Source organism: Rana temporaria, chromosome 3 (assembly GCF_905171775.1).
Source record: "Rana temporaria chromosome 3, aRanTem1.1, whole genome shotgun sequence".
In the NCBI taxonomy this organism is placed as follows: domain Eukaryota; kingdom Metazoa; phylum Chordata; class Amphibia; order Anura; family Ranidae; genus Rana; species Rana temporaria.
In genome coordinates, this window is record NC_053491.1 from 281,500,592 (window position 1) to 281,521,010 (window position 20,419).

Genomic DNA, 20,419 nt, shown 5'->3' on the forward strand with positions numbered 1-20,419 from the left:
GGTCTATACCTGCGCCTATAACAGGGGCAGGGATCACACAGTGGACATTTTTCGTGCCCCTGTTTTTTCCTTTTTGCCCCTGGACCTTTTGGCCCACGTGTCCCCATTCTTGCATAATTATAATATCCTTTTAATACAACATCTTCTTAGATTGCTGTCCCTTTAATTTTATGGCTGAGCATACCTGTACACAAAGATACTGTATATACAAACCCCTGCTTGCATTGAGCAGCAACCGTGCTTACAAATCACTCTATAACAAAAACATTTATTTGCATCTTGCATTTCCAATCCTTCTTACTACTTTTTCCCTAGCTGACCCTTTTTATACCCTTCTCCCCCTGTACTAGTAATGGTCATGCCCCCTTTATTATACGTTTCTTATTCTCCAACATGCAACCAACTATTCTGCATATTCTCCACCCCCGTGTCAGGTGATCTTCCTGGTCACTTGCCATGTGTTTTTTTTTTTTCTCCCTGCACGTCATTAGTGCGGGCTCCCACATGATGAGAGCAGGGCTTACCTGTCCCTCCCCTCTCCCCACTTGGAGGCAACGCCCCCTTTTCCACACTGACCCATAGCAACGCAGGCTCCTTTACAGACCCCTCCCACCTTACTCCTCCCCCTCTCCTATTTAAAAGCCAAGCAGCCCCACAATGTCAGACATTGCTGGATGGCTGCAGCAGCTGTACACACTCTACACTGCTTGTGTTTTCTTCCCATGTAAGTACTTTGTCCCTTCATGTTTCCCACCCTGACCCCCATACTATTGCTTTACATGCCATTTCCTATACTCTGTACATCTCTAAACTGGGATTTATTTCTTTCATTTATTTTTTAGCTTCCGATCCCTCTACTGACCTCTCTGGCCACTTTTTGTCATTACAGGTATGTCTCTAGCCTCATATATAAAATCTTGGTTCAGCTTTCTTTTTTGCGATCCTTTTTTGCGTTCTTTTTCGTTTTTGTTGCCTGCGGCACCGTTGATATTATCCTGTCCTCTTATTTATATTTTGGACAGGTAAAAATATATATATATACAATCAATAAACTTTTACGCTGTGACACTTCGGGCCAAAGGTCTTGCTACGCTGTGATTGATATTAGATGCCAGTCCTCACTCCTCTCCTTACCATCTGAGGCTTGCCATGCGTCCCGATTGCGATGTCCTTTTAAGGGGTGTGCTGAGCCGTTGAAACTTCTCGGGTGGTATGATTTTTTCTTATCTGTACCAGTTTAATGTTTTTCATCTGTATGTTATTATTTTCAACACATTGTCATTTATTTGTTTTCTAGAAAAGTTGTCTGTTACACTTTCTGACTCCACACATACTTCGGTCCCTGAAGAAGGAAACCCGAAACGCGTTGGGCCCAGTATTTATATTGTGGACTCTTCACCTTTTTTCCAATACACCCCATTAATGTGTTGTTTTTAAACCTTTGTACTATATACGTTTACTGAACGTTGTTTGATACCGTCCTGTTATTATTAAACTATTATATATTTTGTATCTACCATGACTACTTGTACTACTGTTGCCTAAAAAGCCCCACCCTGGGGGATCCTCCATTTTTTTTTTTTTTTTTAGAATACTGTAAGCCGTTACTGTTGCTCTTGGTGGGCGCTGGAACGGGCCCTGCTGTGAAATATTAGATCAAGAATTGTAATTATATGCCCCTGTTTAACAGGGGTGGAAACATTGGGCCTTTGGTGGTGGTGGTGCCACAACACTGTAAGCCCTTACGGTAACTCTTGGTGGGTGCTTGGAACAGGCCCTGTTGTGAAATATTAGAACAAAAATTGTAATTACAGGCCCCTGTTAGGCAGACTCCTCCATGCATAATGGTGGGGCTATGGAAGTAGTGACTGTGGACAAGGAGTCGCCGGAATAGGCCACTTTGGCAGCTGCATTGGTAGGCAAACTACTCTGAGCCTGGGTGACAGAGGATGAGGAGGATGAGGACGGCTTTGTTATCCACTCCACCAACTCTTCTGCATGTTGAGGCTCAATAACATGGCCAGCAGCAAAAAAAAAAGGACAAGCGTGCCCCACCTGCAGAGGATGCACAATGTCCACGACCAGCACTGTTGACTGTAGACACAGACTCTGCTTACCCTCTTTTAGTGGCCTGTGAGCGTCTGCCTCTCCTTGGTGGCCTTCCGGACATGATGTATATTTTGTTTTGCAACACCACACTACACTGTATTAGATACTGTGTACACCACCAGAAAAGTAGTAGCAACTGCACTACGGGTGCACTGTATTGTGTATCCATCATCGCTGGACCCCGGCGGAGAGGAGATCACCCATCAAAGAATACCGACAGCATTGGAGCGGAAACCGAGAGTGGATTACCACCGCTGGATTTTATTTTTTTAATAAAGGACTTTCTCCACGGTGTGTGTGTGTTTTTTTTTTTACAATTATTTTACACTTTCTTAATGAAATGATAGAGGTACAATGTACCCCATTACCAATTCACATGGGGCGGCGTGATCTGGGGGTCCCCTTTGTTAAAGGGGTCTTCCAGATTCTGATAAGCCCCCCCGCCCGCAGACCCCCACAACCACCGGGCAAGGGTTGTGGGGATGAGGCCCTTGTCCCCATCATCATGGGGACATGGTGCTTTGAGGGGTCACAGACCCCAAAAGGATCCTCCCAATGTTGAGGGCATGTGGCCTGGTATGGTTCAGGAGGGGGGGCACTCTCTCATCCCCCCCTCTTTTCCTGCGGCCTGCCAGGTTGCATGCTCGGATAAGGGGTCTGGTGTGGATTTTTGAGGGAACTCCACGCAATTTTTTCTTAATTTGGGGTGGAGTCCCCCTTAAAATCCACACCAGACCTGAAGGGTCTGGAATGGATATTTGGGGGGAACCCCACGTCATTTTGTTTTTTAATTTGACACGGAGTTCCCCTTAATATCCATACCAAACCATAAGGGCCTGGTAATTGAATTTGGGGGGACGCCCACGCTTTTTTTATTTTATGAATGACTTTTCTCTGAATTGCCGGGAGCCGACAAGTCATTATAGCCACGAGTGATTTTAAATTACTTTTTTTCCCAGAAATGACACTTTGTACAGATACAGTTCTAAGCACGGGAAACATGCGCCCCTTCACAGGCATACTATACACACCACCAGGTACGAAAATTTAAAGGAATATTTCGCTTTTATTCTTTCACTTTAAGCATTATTAAAATCACTGCTCCCAAAAAAACGTCAGTTTTTAAAACTTTTTTTGCATTGATACATGTCCCGTCCCCTGGGGCAGGACCCAGGTCCCCAAACACTTTTTATGACAATAACTTGCATATTAGCTTTTAAAATTTGCACTTTAGATTTCTCCCATAGACTTTTACATGGTGTTCCGCGGCTTTTCGAATTTGCAGCGAACACCCCAAATTGTTCGCTGTTCGCCGAAAAGGCAATGTTCGAGTCGAACGTGTGTGCATATGTATGTATGTATGTGTGTGTGCGCATGTATGTATGCATGTATGTGTGCGTGTGTTTATCAGTGGCGGTGCGTCCATAAGGACGCACGGGCGCCGCCCCCTCTCTCCAGCCACCCCCTCTATGACCAATGGATAGATTCATGCATTGTATGAATCTATCCATGGCCACCGCTGCCACAAAATGCAAAGTGGCCCCCATATTTAGGTGTCTGGCCCCTTTTCGGGCGCCTGAATTACAGCAGCGGGGGGTGTTTTTGAAGCACCTGATTGGAGCCATAGGCTCTAATAGGCTTCATAATAGGTGAACTGTGAGTGCTATGCTTGGTGCTAACAGTCCACCCAGGTGTGTTAGAAAAGCGAATTAATATTCACTTTCCTAACACTGAACCGCCTTTCCACCAATCAGGTGTGAGGGTCTGTTACCCGTCACCTGATTGGCTGAAACAATAGACGTGGATATTGGACGCCTATTAGGAGGAGTGGACGGGAGATGAGGATGGCAGGAGACGCATGGAGGACCCCGCTTGTGGCCGTCATCCGCTGCCCCACCGAGACAGGGTAAGTGCCGGGCAGACGGCGAGCAGGCGGGGGGGATTCACAGTGGCAGCATTCAATGGCACAGTTGCAGCATTTGATGGCACACTGGCAGCATTTAATGGGCACACCGGCAGCATTTGATGGCACAGTGGCAGAGTTTGATGGGCACAGTGGCAGCATTTAATGGGCACAGTGGTGGCATTTGATGGCACAGTGGCAGTGTTTGTTGGGCACAGTGGCTGCGTTTAATGGCACACTGGCAGCATTTAATGGGCACACTGGCAGCATTTGATGGGCACACTGGTGGCATTTTATGACACAGTGGCAGAGTGTGATGGGCACAGTGGCAGCATTTTATGGGCACAGTGGCAGCGTTTGATGTTTTTTTTTCTGAATCTTTCAGTTTGCTTGCACCCAACCACCACTGGTTTATATGTGCGTGCATATGTGCATTTATATATATATGTGTGTGTGTGTTTATATATGCGTGTGCGTTTACATGTTTGTATGCAAATTGTATGTATGCACTTTTAATCCTGACCCCCTATATGTGTACAATCAGAACCTATCTTTTATTTTTATTTTGCTTGTTCATAGGAACAGCATTTTTTTACTGGTTCTCCGAAAAGTGATCCATGCTAAGATCACTTTTCAGAGGCATTTGACAGCCGGTAAAGAGGCAATATGTTGCCTACTGACTGCCTGTTTTAACCCCTTAAATTCATCACCACTATGCCGCAACTGCATGCAATGCACATAGTTACAGGGTGGTTGCAGTGTAGCCCCATTCAACTAGGGGTATACTACTGACTGGAAAAAGATTGAGAAACACAGACAGAGGAACCGATCCCTCCTTTTTCCTCCTGCAGCCGCTGAATGCCTGTGAGAGGGAGAGGAGGAGAAGCAGGGGGAAATTGAGAAACCGATTCCTTTATATGCAGCCACCCACTTGCGAACGGGCCCTGTTGTTCCGCCATCAGGCTCAGAGAAAAGAGCCCTTCATGGTTTCTTGCATCGGGGCCCTGAAGGTTCTAGTTACGCCACTGCAGTATGCAATTGAGGTGCTGGGCTGCCCTGCTTCCAGCATGATTTTTGAACAAGCATTTAGTGCTGCTGGAGGCTTTGTGACAGATATAAGTGCGTGTCTGTCCACGTTGACCAGCTGACATTTGTCAAAATAAATCAGTCCTGGATTAACAGCAGCTATCAAGCCCCTGATGCCAATGCTGTTGAGTAAATGTTTTTGGGATCTGGAATCTCTGCAAGACTGTCTAGGCTGCCTAGCTTTTTGGGTGTTGATTTCATCTTAAAGTAATTTTTTGGTATAGGTTTTCATGGGCACAATTAACACCCAAGGATCAATTTTCCAAACTAGTTTGACAGGTGAAAATAATTTAAATGTTTTGAAGAATGGCCAATTATTGCTTTCATCAAGAGTACCTCTATAGGGTTACAGTATGAAGGCAACACCAACACCCAAAGCCCAATTTTTCCTCACCTGCTTGACATGTACATATACTTCCTCTAGCCATTTATTGCCCTATCCGGCAGGGGGTTCTTAGAATATTCCATGGGGAAATCTTCCTTTCTTTAACCCCTTCCCGACCGCCGCATGTACATATACGTCGGCAGAATGGCACGTACAGGCACATTGGCGTACCTGTACGTCCCTGCCTAGACGTGGGTGGGGGGTCCGATCGGGACCACCCCCCCGCGACTTGCGGCGGTCGGGTCCCCTCGGGGAGCGAACCGGGACGACGGTGCGGCTATTTGTTTATAGCCGATCCGTCGCGATCGCTCCCCGGAGCTGAAGAACGGGGAGAGCCGTATGTAAACACGGCTTCCCCGTGCTTCACTATGGCGATGCATCGATCGAGTGATCCCCTTTATAGGGGAGACTCGATCGATGACGTCATTCCTACAGCCACACCCCCCTACAGTTGTAAACACACACTAAGGGAACACTAACTCCTACAGCGCCCCCCTGTGGTTAACTCCCTAACTGCAACTGTCATTTTCACAGTAAACAATGCAATTTAAATGCATTTTTTGCAGTGAAAATGACAATGGTACCAAAAATGTGTCAAAATTGTCCGAAGTGTCCGACATAATGTCGCAGTCACGAAAAAAATCGCCGATCGCCGCCATTAGTAGTAAAAAAAAAAAAAATTATAAAAATGCAATAAAACTATCCCCTATTTTGTAAACGCTATAAATTTTGCGCAAACCAATCGATAAACTCTTACTGCGAATTTTTTTACCAAAAATAGGTAGAAGAATACGTATCGGCCTAAACTGAGGAAAAAATAAAAACCGCAGAGGTGATCAAATACCACCAAAAGAAATCTCTATTTGTGGGGAAAAAAGGAAAAGGAAAAAAGGACGCCAATTTTGTTTGGGAGCCACGTCGCACGACCACGCAATTGTCTGTTAAAGCGACGCAGTCCCGAACTGTAAAAACACCTTGGGTCTTTAGGCAGCATTATGGTCCGGTCCTTAAATGGTTAACCGGTTTGTAGATCAGCAGTGGCTTCAGCGGCAGAATAAGTTTGCCACTAAACCCAAAACCATTCCTTACTGGCCTTACTGGTAAGCCAGTAATGGTGAAACTGAAGTGGAATATGGAATACCTGGTCTCTGTGGATGGCTACATTGTTGGGGAATTGTACGCACACCTTGGAGAAGTTCTAATAAGGTGTAATAATATAGTGTATATAGGAGGAGTAGAAGAGGAGGAAGAATATGTCGAGATGAGAAAATAAAGCCATTTTCAAATTCATTTTGTACATTTATTTTGAAACTTCTCCTTTGAAGTTATTGTTGGACATTATTTTTCTTAACAAAACATACAAAAAAATACCTCTATAGGGTTACGGTCTGTGAAAGAGACACCAGACTTTATCTAAATAAAAATGGTAATTGTAACGGAATGGCCCGTGACAACCAGAGACCTTTGAAGGATGTGGGGTACTCCTGTGCCAGCGTCACTAATGACTCTTGTGTCTAGGGTCACCCAATGGCCCTTTTGGGCATAGGGTGACTGATAAATGATAATTCATGTTTTGCAGGATATCTTGGAATATTATAGTTTGGTTAATGCTGTCCACAACAGGTCAATATGATGTCTCATTCAATGCTTAACCTAGGCTGTTGAGATGCTAACTAAGTCTGCTACTGTGGTGATGTGGATTGAAACTGAGAGTCAGCCTGGCTGGCTTTATGGGATGTTAAAGTATATTGCTGTGATTACATTCTGTGTCCATTGTACTAATTAAGTCTGAAATTTCAGTTTTGCTGCAGCAGGTTCTATACACTGTGCAGATGTTCCACTTTGCAGGGGACCCTCCCAGGCACTATATTTAAAGGAATTTTTCATTTTTATTGTTTCACTTTAAGCATCATTAAAATCACTGCTCCTTTAACCACTTCAATACAGAGCATTTTCACCCCCTCCCTGCCCATGCCAATTTTCAGCTTTCAGCGCTGTAACATTTTGAAGGACAATTGTGCCTTCATGCAACACTATACCCAAAATAATTTTTTATAATTTTTTTTCCCACAAACAGAGCTTTCTTTGGTGGTATTTGATCACCTCTGTGGTTTTTATTTTTTGCGCTATAATCAAAAAAGAGCGACAATTTTGAAAAAACAATATTTTTAACTTTTTGCTATAATAAATATCCCAATTTAAAAAAAAATTAAATTACATTTTTTTCCCAGTTTAGGCCGATATGTATTTATCTACATATTTTTGGTTAAAAAAAGTTGCAAAAAGTGTATATTGATTGGTTGCGCAAAATGTATAGCGCCTACAAAATAGGTTATTGATTTATGGTATTTTTATCATTTTTTTTTTTACTAGTAATGGCGGTGATCTGCTATTTTTATTATGGCTGTGACATTACGGCCAGGGCCGCTGATAGGCCAGTACAGCTGGCCCAGTTGTACCGGGCCCGGACAGCAGGGGGGCCCGGCAACCTGAACAAAATAATAGTTAAATGTAAAAAAAAAAAAAAAACATGACCGATCAGGATCCCTTAAAAACGTCCAGCACCAAAGAACACCCACCCACCCCCTCCCCCCATACTTTTTACGTTTTTTTTTTTAATTATTTGCTATGTTAATTTTTATGTGTAGCGACAGTGGCGGCCGCGGCAGGGGAGGGACTATTTCTCGTATTTCGGGCGCGGAAGAATACCTCTTCCGCGCCCGCTCCTAGTGCCATGCTAGCTCAAGTCTTCAAGACTTCTGTAGTGCCGTCACCTCCTGGCTCCTGGCGCGGCAGAGAGATTTTGATTCCTCTCTCACCGCGTGAAGAACGAGCAGTGAGGCGACTACGCCGTTCAGAAGCTCCAACATGTTCTCTGAATTTCTCTCTCTCCACCGGAGTTGGAATCGTATCTATAAGGTAACGTGAGGGAAAAAAATTTAGCTTTTGTACTCTGCCATTAGTTCTCAGATTACGGAACATGCGGTGAAGATTTGGCACTCAGCAAAACTAAACCATTGCAAAGTAGTAAAACTGTTGATTAAATGAAACCTAGAGTTCGAGTAACAGAGAAGCCTCTCCTGAAAACATTAGCTTTCTGTCTGTTTTGCTTCCATAATTTGAGTCCCAAGAATGCAGATCAAAAGTTTAGCACCAAATTGCTGCATGCATGATCTAAGCCTGTGACAAGGAAAGTTTTAAACCAAAACGATCAGCCTGAAAAATAGTATTTTCTGAAGCAGGTCAGCAACAAGAGCCCCATATTACTTTCAGCCTAGGTTTCCCTTGCATGCTAAGGTAAATGTACAGCACTATAAGGTTAAAAACAAAGGACAACGTTGCCGTAAAAAGCACACACCTGGGATCACATGCAGGCTACAATCGTGAATTATAATGAACTGCAGGCAATACTGTAAATAGATAAGTGTGTGGGGGATTGAGTTTTAGTGAGATGGCATAAAATCTCAGTGTTGTTAGTCTGGATATGGCTGTACAGATACACTGTGGACGTCTGCTCTCAAATAGAATGGGCTTCAAGATCTACTACCACTGTTTTTTTGTAGCATGGCACCTCTAGTAACACTGCATTACTCTGCTATTTGCTTTTTTTCTGGTAATGGCACCTATACATTGTGGCATTGGTGGCTTTATCTGCCCATAACACGTGCTGCCTGCGGAGACCGTGCCACCCATGCTGCCAAATCGCCTATACCGTAATGTGCTGCAGACAGTGTCACCCATGACGCTAATGCCATAATGCATGTGCTGCCTGCAGAGACAGTCCCACCCATGCTGCCAATAGAATTATGCCATGGGTGGCAGTGTCTGCAGCACATTACGGTATTGGCGGCATGGGTGGCACAGTCTGCAGCACAATATGGCATCTGGGGAGGGGCCATGGGCGGAGCCAGGGTGGGGGTGAAGGAGGGACCAGGGGTGGAGCTGAAGGGGGCCCCATCAGGTAGGCTGTACGGGGCCCCATGATTTCTATCAGCGGCCCTGATTGCGGCGGACAGATCAGACACTTTTGACACTATGTTGGGACCATTGACATTTATACAGCGATCAGTGCTATAGATATATATATCAAGGAGTTAAATGTGTTACCTAGGGAGTGATTCTAATTGTGAGGGGATGGGACTGACTGGGGGAGGAGACCGTTCAGTGTTCCTATATACTAGGAACACACAATCTGCCTCCTCTCCCCTGACAGGACGTGGATCTGTGTGTTTACACACACAGATCCATGTTCCTGACTGTCACAAGCGATCGCGGGTGCCCGGCGGACATCAGGTCCCATAGACTTTAATAGGGTTGGCGATTCGGGTCTGAACTTTTGCGATGTTCGAGAGTTCTGGAGCGAACCGAACCTGGGGGTGTGCGGCCAAACTCTATTAGTCTATATATAGCCTTATAGCCTTATATCTCCTATAAAAAATCTCCACGGCTATAAACATTTGTAAACTGATTTGTTTAACAGTAAAAAAAAAACTTTAAGGGAAACTATTAGAGAAATATCTTACCTGTTTGTCAGATATATACAATAATTACAACATAGACATAGATAAGAATATATTTATATAGTGATTTGCACGTACCATCTTCTTCACTCTGCAAACAAAAATACTGTGTAAATGTATTGTGCAACTGGAATTTTTAAAATCATAATTGAGTTAATTCATTACAAATGCCACACAATGTGTAGTAATATCAAAAACTGAAAAAAGTCAGGCCCTTACAGATAGTAGACGGATCCAGAAATGTAGCAAAGGTCAGTAGAATAAACAACCAGGCGAAGAATACAGACACACTTGTTCAACAGTAAGGTATCACAAACACTGGGGTACAGGTAGATGATATTTAAAGGGAACAATCTTGATGCTGGGAGGCATGTGACCAGCTGAATGTTGGAAGTACAGGCCAGCGATGAACAAAGGGCCCTTTCAGACGTGGACCCCCTTGTCAGATCTTTGCTCTCCTCTATTGGGGCATCAGATGAACACGGACCGTCTGTCCGCGTTCATCCGATCCGCAGGCGGATGGAAAAATAGGATTCTCCTCTGTCTTCAGAAACGGACCATAGCGGGGACTGATGAGGTCGAATGTTAGCGGATGTTCATCCGCTGACATCCGCTATCCCATTAGGGATACATGTATGTCCGTATTTCATTCGAAAACAGATGGATGAAAAACGGACATACGGTCCGAACGTCTGAAAGAGCCCAAACACTTTGTAGGGCTGAAAGGTTGCTTTCTTTTGCCCAGCAACAGAGACGCTAGATGAGAAGAGAAAAGACAGCTCAGCAAAAAAAGACACAGGACGCCTCTCAGTAAAGCAAGAACCAGACAGTGGGTCAACTGCCAGATGAGTAAGTATGTAGGCATCCTAACATTTCCCTCCTCTTTAGGATCTTTTTCTTTGAATGAGACTAATGAAACTTTCCTACCAAATGTTTAGCATATCTCCATATCTTTCATCTCCAAATACGGAAAGGTTTCTTCACAGTAAGAGCTGTGAAAATGTGGAACAGACTTCCTCCAGAGGTGGTCTTGGCCAGCTCAGTAGATTGCTTTAAGAAAGGCCTGGATACTTTCCTAAATGTACATAATATAACTGAGAACTAACATTTATAGGTAAAGTTAATCCAGGGTAAATCCAATTGCCTCTCGGAGGATCAGGAAGGAATTTCTTCCCCTGCTGTAGCAAATTGGATCTTGCTCTGCTGGGTTTTTTTTGCCTTCCTCTGGATCAACTGTGGGTATAGAATTGAGTATATACGATATATGTATTTTTTTTTTTTATGGTTGAACTGGATGGACTTGTGTCTTTTTTCAACCTGACTAACTATGTAACTATGTACTATGTAACTATCAAGGTCAGTCAGCACTTGCTGCATCCGCCATAAGACCTCTGCGTCCATAGCTGCGGGGGCAGGTTGGCAAAGCACACTGTTACTCTGCCACCTTGCCGACTCTTCAGCCAGGATTTCAGAGTTGTCAAATTATATTTCCTGACAGTCCCAGGCGAAGGGAGCCCAGCCCTGGTGCTGAGCAGAGTCTAGCAGCTATCTGTAGGCGATCTCCAGCTCCCATTCCTGAACGGACAGAAAATCTATATCTTCCAGTGCCCAGTGCACTTCTGAGACATTCAGTAGCCCTTCTCTGTAATCCATGATTTCATCCAACCGCCACTCCAAATCACTCCCAAAGTTAGGGTCCCCATTCAGCTTCAAATAAAACAGTCCCATGCCGCCGTAGCCAAAGTCTTCTGTTGGGCTGTCATCTGCTATCCAAGGGCATGCTTGGCATACATGCCATCAGAGGGATCTGTAGCTTTCATCCAGCCACATTTCTGCCCAGACCAGCCTGCTTAATTCAGCTGTCTGTTCCTTGTGTGTTTTATCTCCCAAAAACAGCACCCACAATCCATACTGCGACCAGTACCTTTACTGGGCGGGGGGGAAAACTTTTCCCTGGTGTCGCTGCTCACGGGCTAGCGTTTTTTTCCAGAGTTCGCAGCAGATAGAATCAAACCATCCCAGCAGGACCTGCTCTGACACTGGTCCTCTGTGCTGTGTCTGCTTCTCTCACAACCTCCTTCTGAATTATTCTTCCATGGCGGCTGGTATCTGTACCTCTCCTCTCCTGCTATCCAGACCTTGGACCCAGGTGGAAGTTTGGATGTCGCAGACTGCATGAAGCGTCCCACTGCTTTTTACCAATGTAATGAAACGTCCCAGACTCTACTTGAGTGATTGTCACATACTACTTCCTCCCAGTCTGAATATAGATATCAGATATTCCAACCACTCACAAGCACAAAGCAAGACTATACTTGTTTAGTTGCTGAACATGGACTGTTTATTAGAACCAGAATACAAGTCTTATACACAGTAGAAGAGGAGGTTCCTACCTCCTGCTCATATTATTTTAACAATACACTTGTAACCAGAAACCTAATTAACATGAGCTAATAATCTAATCCTTTAGACAGCCTAGGTGACATTTGAGTTCCTAGCCTGGCTGTCTCCTAGCTCCCTAACTACAATACACATTATCATAAATAAACACAGGGCACCTTCACACAAAAGCAGGATCTCCAGTAGGAGTTGCCCCGTCACCTACATTGATCAGCTCTCTCAACTAACTTGTTGAGTTCAGAATCAAACAAACCAAGAATAATCTTTACATATATCCTGGGAGATATTGTGGATAAATATCACTGTCCCATTTTAAGTAATCCAATATATATTTTCTCAGTCACCCTGTGTCAGGATGGCACAGGATGACTTAGACACAAGAGGTGCATGGGGAGCTGAAACAAGGGTTTCCCAAACTCTCCAAGGGATTCTGGGTTACATGGGCCCTCCCGTCACAAGGGGCTTTTTGAATATGGCTATCAAAGGTTTTTGATCAGTTTCAGCTGTAATTGAATCCCGTCCATAAAGATAATGATGGAAATGCTGGCAAACAAATACAATGCTTAAACATTCCTTCTCAATTTGAGCATAATTTTGCTCAACTGATGGAAGGGCTCTTGATGCATATGCAACTGGCTGACTTTTCTGCAAAAGGCAACAACCTAGACCATTTTTACTGGAGTCACTTTGTATTGTAACAGGCTTTGCGACATCATAGTATTTCAACACTGGGGCAGAGGTGACCTCTACCGATTGGTTATGCTTGGGAAGCCAGTGCCAAACTGCATCTTTGTCCAGAAGTCGCCTTAATGGCTCACACACCTTAGATAGGTTTGGCAGGAATTTCGCTATGTATGTAACAAAGCCAATAAATCACTGTACCGCTTTGGCATGAGCAGGCTGTGGCATGTCCACAGTGGCTTTAATCTTATCCGCGTCAGCTTTTAAGCCTTGTGAAGACAGGATATGTCCATGGAAATGGACTTCTTCCAACTTGAACTGTAATTTCTTTACACTAAGCCTCAGCATCACCTGCCTACAACGATCCAGTAGTGCTATTAACTATTCATCATGGTCATGCTCAGTCTCCTCATCTGTAATACCACAGCTAACTATAAGAATGTCATCAGCTATTGGCTCAATTCCTTGAAGGCCACCTAATAGTTCATGCTGCTTTCGCTGGTATACCTGTGGTCAGGGCTTTTTTCAGGGGGAGCTTGGGGGAACTCAGTTCCACCACCTCTGGCTCAGACCCTTTGGTGCCTGCTCACCACAATCACTTGTAAACACAGAAGTCTGGTTTCTGTGTTTACAAGTGACAGCTCTGCACTCTGTGTGTAACCCCCCTGAACTCTGCACTCTGTATGTAATGCAATCCTGGTATTTAATGCCCCTTTAAGACCCTTCTACTGTTTGTGAAATCTGAACGGGGTCGTGGTTGAGTTCCTGCACCTATTTTCTGAGAAAAAAAGCTCTGCCTGTGTTGCTATAGAGATGCCAAACGGTAGTTTGAGCCATCTCTGTCTGCCCCAAGGAGTCCAGAACGTGGTCATGTAGCTACTCTTCATCCAGTTTGAACTGTAAAAAGGCATCTCTAGCGTCAAAAAATTTGAAGACATGTGCTTTAGGTAGTTTGTGCAAAATATCATCGAGTGTTGGCATTAAAGTGGATGTAAACCCACTCTCATCCTTTCTAAACTACTGCCATAATACTGATCTATAGGGATATACATGCCTCCTGCATGTATCCTTACCTGTCAAATGTCTCCCCTCTGTCTGTTAAAAAGAACTGAAAAACTGCAGATTCTGTAGGTGGGTCTGTTGTCTGGAGCTCTGTGGGTGGAGGCGTGATGTCAGTAGACTCCCCCCCACCTCTACACTCCCCTTACACTAAATTCTGCTATGATCACTAACATCCAGTCAAAATCCAGAAAAGTAACCACATGACTTCAGAAAAAGAGTGGGGTGGGAATTAAAAAATAATGCCTGTCTCCAGGCTAGTGCATGAGATATGTAAATAACCTGTCACTCACAGCAAGGGGGCTGAACCGACTAAGGTTTTTCTCTGTAAGTCTGTTTTATTTCACTGAACAATAACAGAGGATTGCTCAGAGCTGGATTTACTCTGTGTGGCAAGACTGGGCACAGATGATAGGAAATATTATACTGTACATTGTGACAGCAAGGAATTATTTTTTCGGGTTTACATCCACCTTAAGTAGTATCACCGTTTAAAGGCCATATTCAGAAACTTGGGATCAATGCATATTCTGATCTTCTCAGGCTTTCTGATAACAACCATGTTACTGATCCATTCTGTAGGCTCTGATACTGAAGTTAGATGTCCTTCAGCTTCATATTTATCTAGTTGAGCTTTAACCTGTGGTTTAATGGCGATAGGCACATTGCGTGGGGCACATTGTACAGGTTGAATGGTAGGATCAAGTTCAAAATGAACCTCTCCTGGAACAGAGACTATCGGACCCTCAAACACATCACTGTAGGCGTGAAGAATTTGCTGTTTTGTCAGTGGCCTAGGCAGAGATTTTGCAGGCTGATTATCAACATTATGTAGTTCAGCAAGAATGGTGAACAGCATCAGTCCAAGGTGCTCACATATTGAACACGATAATAGCAGTTTCTAATCGGCGTCAACAATCTCAGGCCCTGTACACACGATAGAACATGTCCGATGAAAATGGTCCGCGGTCCGTTTTCATCGGACATGTCCGCTGGGAGATTTTGGTCTGATGGCTGTACACACCATCAAATCGAAATCCCCGCGGACAGACAGCGCATTGACGTGGCGGTGAAGTTGACGCCGCCACGTCACCAAACCAGGAAGTAAAATACTTCCATGCATGCGTCAAATCCATTCGACGCATGTGGGAGATTTCTGTCCGCTGGTTAGGTGTACTAACCAGTGGACATGTCGGACGGATGGGTTTCCAGCCGACAAGTTTTAAAGCATGCATTAAAACTTTTGTCTGCTGGAAACCTGTCTGCTAGGCTGTACACACGGTCGGATCTGTCTGCTGAAACTGGTCTGCGGACCAGTTTCAGCAGACATGTTCGGTCATCTGTACAAGGCCTCAAAGTTCAGTTTTTGTATACAATCGCGTATGCTGCATTCTGTTTGGAATAGCCCCAATGATTCCATTAGTTCCCCTGAATACCACTTTAGTTTGGTGCTACTAGGCTGAAGGGGTGCTCTGGGTGCCTTTTTTCATTTTGTCCTTTATACTCATGACATCACATGTTGCACCCGAGTCCAGCTGGCAGGGTTGGATTATATTGTTTAATCTGAGGTTTACAAACCATTTTTTTCCCTTTGTGTTTACAGCACCAATGCATTCTGAGGAGTAAAACATATCAGTGCTAGGCAGGTGTGCATCCTTCGGATCTGACATTTGCTCACTTATGTGCAGATTCTTTTCTTCAATTTTACTGGAGAGACACACTTGCAAAGTGATTTGGTTTAGCACATGCAGTACAGATTTTCCCATATGCACGACACTTTTCTTTCTCTCGTACATGCACATTGCCACTGTGAAGGGGCCACAAGTAGATAGTGGAGGTTTACCTTACAGCATTACAAGATTAGCTCCTGTACATTGCTGAAGATTGCACAGGGACATATATTGATAACAATGCCTCATGGGAACAGCTCAAGGGCCACCAGTTTGAGACCCCTGGTGTAGCAAGTGTGTGCAGGGAGGATGAAACAAAATTTGCTGTAGACAGAAGTGGCCAGGTCTGGGCATGACAGAGGTTTGATTTTGTCATTTGCAGTCAAGTAGCAGAGTGATGAAGGCATGGGTTGAGCTGGTGAAGATTTCTACGGGTATCTGTTTGCTTGCTGGAGGCATAGGTGGTTGAAATAAACCCGTAAGCACCTGCAGATTCCTGGGTGGATCCCCAGGGTCCTCTAACAACAGGAAGTCGTCGAGATAATGAATAACCCTCTGACAACAACCGTAGTTATCCAGAATCCAATGCAGCACCTGGGCAAAGGTGTCAAACAAAAACGGACTGCTTTTAAAACCAAATGTTAACTTAGTGGCGAAAAAGTACTGCCCTCGCCACTTGATACCATGCCATTGCCAAAGTGCAGGACTAATGGGGAGTAGCTTGAAGGCGTCAGTGATATCCGCTTCGGAAAGCCAAGCACCCCTACCTAACTGTAGGATGTGCTGGATAGCCAAGTCCACTGATGAATATTTTAGCGAAAATTCCTTGGAGGGGATGAGGGAATTAAGGCTAGGGATGTGAGATGAATGAGGCGCGGACAAGTCGTAAATAAAACGAAATTTATTTGAAAAATTCCCAGGGACAACCCCAATAGGGCTGACCCTCCACATAGAAAAAGGTGAAAACAGAAACGGGCCAATCAAGAACCCTTTGGACAGCTCTGCTTGTAGCAATTTATCTACAACGGCAGGGTTATTCTCTGCCGACCTCAAATTGTTACATTCGAACGTCTCTGTTGGAAGGGTGATGAGGCCAGTATAGAAACCTGTGGAAAAACCCTCCAGCAAAAACTGTCTAACTGCCGGTGCTGGGTGATCACCCAGGAAATCCCCCAGCAAGGAGATGTTGATCCGGCATAGTCAAGACGTACCAATTGGCTTGACCAGGCAGGCGGACTTAGGGTGAGCTCTGAAGCAGTTGGCGCAAACGTGCAACAACCTACATTGTATGTAATTGCAACCGGAATTGTTGTAGTTGTTGCACAGCTGAGCCTTCCCCAGGTAACGAATGGGTCTACCCATCTTGTCCACCTGCCCAGGGGTTCCCGCAGACCCCCCTTTGCCACCTGCCACCGTCCCCACCTGACTAGTGGACTCAGCATTAGAACACCAGGCTGTGGTGTGAGCCGAGGACTGGCAGCTGGTACATACCAGGGACTTCTGACTGGCGAAATGCCTACAAAACAGGTGGCCACCACTTTAACCGCAAAGGATCGGTGATAATCATAGAAGATCGAGCCACCCTACTTATGAGCTAAATCCACAACCTTGTGAAGGTACAAGTCAAATTCCTCCCTCCTTCCTGGGCTAACCGAGCAGACAATGTCTCTGAAGATGCCAAATGTTGAGTTGAAAGAAATGCATTTGCGGCGGAGTTCAGCAATAAGTCTGGGCACAGTCCAACTCCTTAAGGAAGGTGAACTTCCGTGCTCCGAACCCCTACGCGGAGTAGGTGGGACGAATGAGAAGTCCTCGCTTTCTGCCACTTGCGACATGCCGAAATCTAAAGAGACAAAACTTCAGACAATAACATGAAAAGCCATCTCCCCCCCTAAAAGCCCAAATACTTGACTGCATTGGTGGCCGAAAATAGCCCGTGAACTACTAAGCGTGACCCAGAACCAGCAATAATAAATGAAATGAGCGAGCCCGAGCGACCTGCAGCGCGACAACAGGTAATTACAAACGAACACTCAGGGCTACGTGGTGGGTATGTATAATGAGAAATGATGGTAAAATACCAGACATGAGATGTACAGGCGAGAAGATTGTGGTCCAACAATCATTTAAAACGAAACCTCAGCCTGTACGAAACTGTAGACGTGACAGATCCTGAAAGCAATTGGAAGACGAGCCGACGCTGGACCCACCGAAGGAGGGAGGATATACTGTATACTCCCCCAGACTCCTCCTACCAGCCTTCTAACAAGTTGCTACCTCATAACAACCTTCTTGACTACCTACAATCTGGCTTACGCCCACGACCGTTGACCTTTTTTAAGGCCCCCATTGGGAGCTTTGGTGAAATATCAGGGGTCTAACAGAGACAAAGAAAGGAACTGAGGACAGATTCATCAGTCCTTTTCTCTGCAGCTGGAGGTCCGCTAATTGCATATCCCTGCTTTAAGGCATCCACCAAGTCTTTTTAAAGAATTTGTTTATTTTCACTCTCAGAGCTTTATGAAATTGCCCCTCCTCTAGCTTTGACAAAGGTCCCCCACAAGGTGCCCGGTTTCCAAAGCTATTTGTTTGGCAAAAACTTGCCAAGCAACCCCCAAGAGAACACAAGTGTCATCAAAATTCACATCCTATTGAATTCTATTCAATGTTCCTTTTATTTGCTTCCGGTGAACTTTTTTTATTAATTTGCCACACTCTGAAGCAAATGTCAGTAATTTTCCTCATTGCTATAAGTTAAATTTTTTCCACATATATTTTGTAAAACAATTTATGGTTATAATTTTATTTTTCAACTAAGCTAGCTATGACAAATGTCCTTGGTGCTAGAGGGGCTTTTGAAACCTACCGTATTTATCGGCGTATACCGCGCACTTTTTTGCCTTGAAAACAGGGCAAAATCGCGGGTGCGCGGTATACGCCGATACCCGCTTTCCCGCGCCGAGTTTGAATACTGCTCCGACATATACGGAGCACAGTACACTCGTGTATTGTCAAGCAGTCTCGGCTCCTCCCGCGCTGACGTCCTGGACGTACAGGACGTCAGCGCGGGTAGCCGAGCATTGCCGACAATACACGAGTGTACTGCGCTCTGTATATGTCGGCGCAGTATTCAAACTCGGTGCGGGAAACGAGCGGGGAGGATGCGAGGACGCCACAGAAGGACGCTGGACCCGACGAAGAGGACACCGAAGCCGCAGACGGACGCCGGACCCGACGAAGAGGACACCCGAAGCCGCAGACGGACGCCGGACCCGACGAAGAGGACACCCGAAGCCGCAGAAGGACGCCGGACCCGACGAAGAGGACATCCGAAGCCGCAGACGGACGCCAGACCCGACGAGGCCGCCGATGGACGCCGCGCAAGACACCAAAACTGTAAGTACAAAAAACTTTTTTTCCCACAGGATTCGGGGCAACTTTAGGGGTGCGCGGTATACGCGGGAGCGCGTTATACCGCGATAAATACGGTATATGCTGACCAATGGGAGGAAACCATTTGTATTTTTCATGTGCTCCTGAGTGAGTGATGCGGTTTGTGTGATCTTCACCACCAATAACTACAATGCCATTTTAGAAAACAGCGTCTACTATTTTTTTGTGCATGCTTAGATGCTTTATGCCCGAGGAACTACAAAATTCCAGTGAAGTGTCAGTACTTCATAAAATACATGTTTTGACAGCTAAATTCATTCTTGTAACTAGTCAATTTTGCACCCAGTGTGATAAAGTTTGTAGATGCAGAGACGGTAATACGGATAGTAAAAATGGGTATGGCATTGTTAAATTAAAGCGGAGGTTCACCTTAAAAAACATCTATATACCATTAAATCCAGCATACCTCCGACATGTACAGTATGCTGGTATTTTTTTTTTTTTTTCGCTGTATATACCGTCTTATAGTTCTTTTTCACCCGGCTTCCGGGTTCTCACTCCTGCGGGGAATAGGCATGTACAGCGGAAAAAAAAATACCAGCATATTGTACATGTCGGAGGTATGCTGGATTTAATGGTATATAGATGTTTTAGGGTGAACCTCTGCTTTAATTTCACCACACCTGTAGCAAAACAAATGTCTTGCACCATACCTGCACAAGAACAATACCCTGTAAATCATGCTTCTCATGTTCCTCCACACAAAGCAGCACTGCAGATAGTCAACATTTGACTCCAACAATATGGCTACACTGATGCTCTTTGACAGTATAGTGGTGGTGAGCGTTTACACAGTCAAACCCAATAACACAGTGTAAAATTAATGTCTGAATTCTGTAGATATACAGTATGCATCAGTAATGTCACACTGGTCCCTCTCCTCTTTGTAATGTCTCTTAATACCCTGTAGAAAAAAGTATTACAACTCTCAGCATGTTCACTTCCTGCAGTGACCACCCTTTGCTCTAATGTATGCCAATTTATACTTCATGCATCCCACCACACTCCTATTTTATTGATGGGTTTTACATGGTCTCCACTGGTTTTCAATGCCTTATCTGCCCCTTACAAAATCATCTGTCCACAGCTCTCAACATTTAGAGGCAGAGTTTGGTTTCTGTAGTAGTGACACCCAAGGTAAAACCCAGAAGTG

General features: G+C 44.8%; 1 protein-coding gene and 1 long non-coding RNA gene across 3 annotated transcripts in view; one reads left to right on the forward strand and one right to left on the reverse strand.

Moving 5' to 3' along the window:
* Nucleotides 1-20,419, reverse strand: part of LCP2 (lymphocyte cytosolic protein 2) — a 300,267-nt gene that overhangs the window by 90,660 nt on the left and 189,188 nt on the right. For both annotated transcript variants that reach the window (XM_040344695.1, XM_040344694.1), the window contains exon 15: nucleotides 10,082-10,094. In XM_040344695.1, the coding sequence (XP_040200629.1) occupies nucleotides 10,082-10,094 (13 nt within the window). The remainder of the gene's footprint in view (nucleotides 1-10,081; nucleotides 10,095-20,419) is intronic.
* Nucleotides 347-1,337, forward strand: LOC120932363. The gene is made up of 4 exons (XR_005747961.1): nucleotides 347-724; nucleotides 843-889; nucleotides 1,023-1,210; nucleotides 1,298-1,337. It is a non-coding gene; the product is annotated as an uncharacterized LOC120932363 (long non-coding RNA).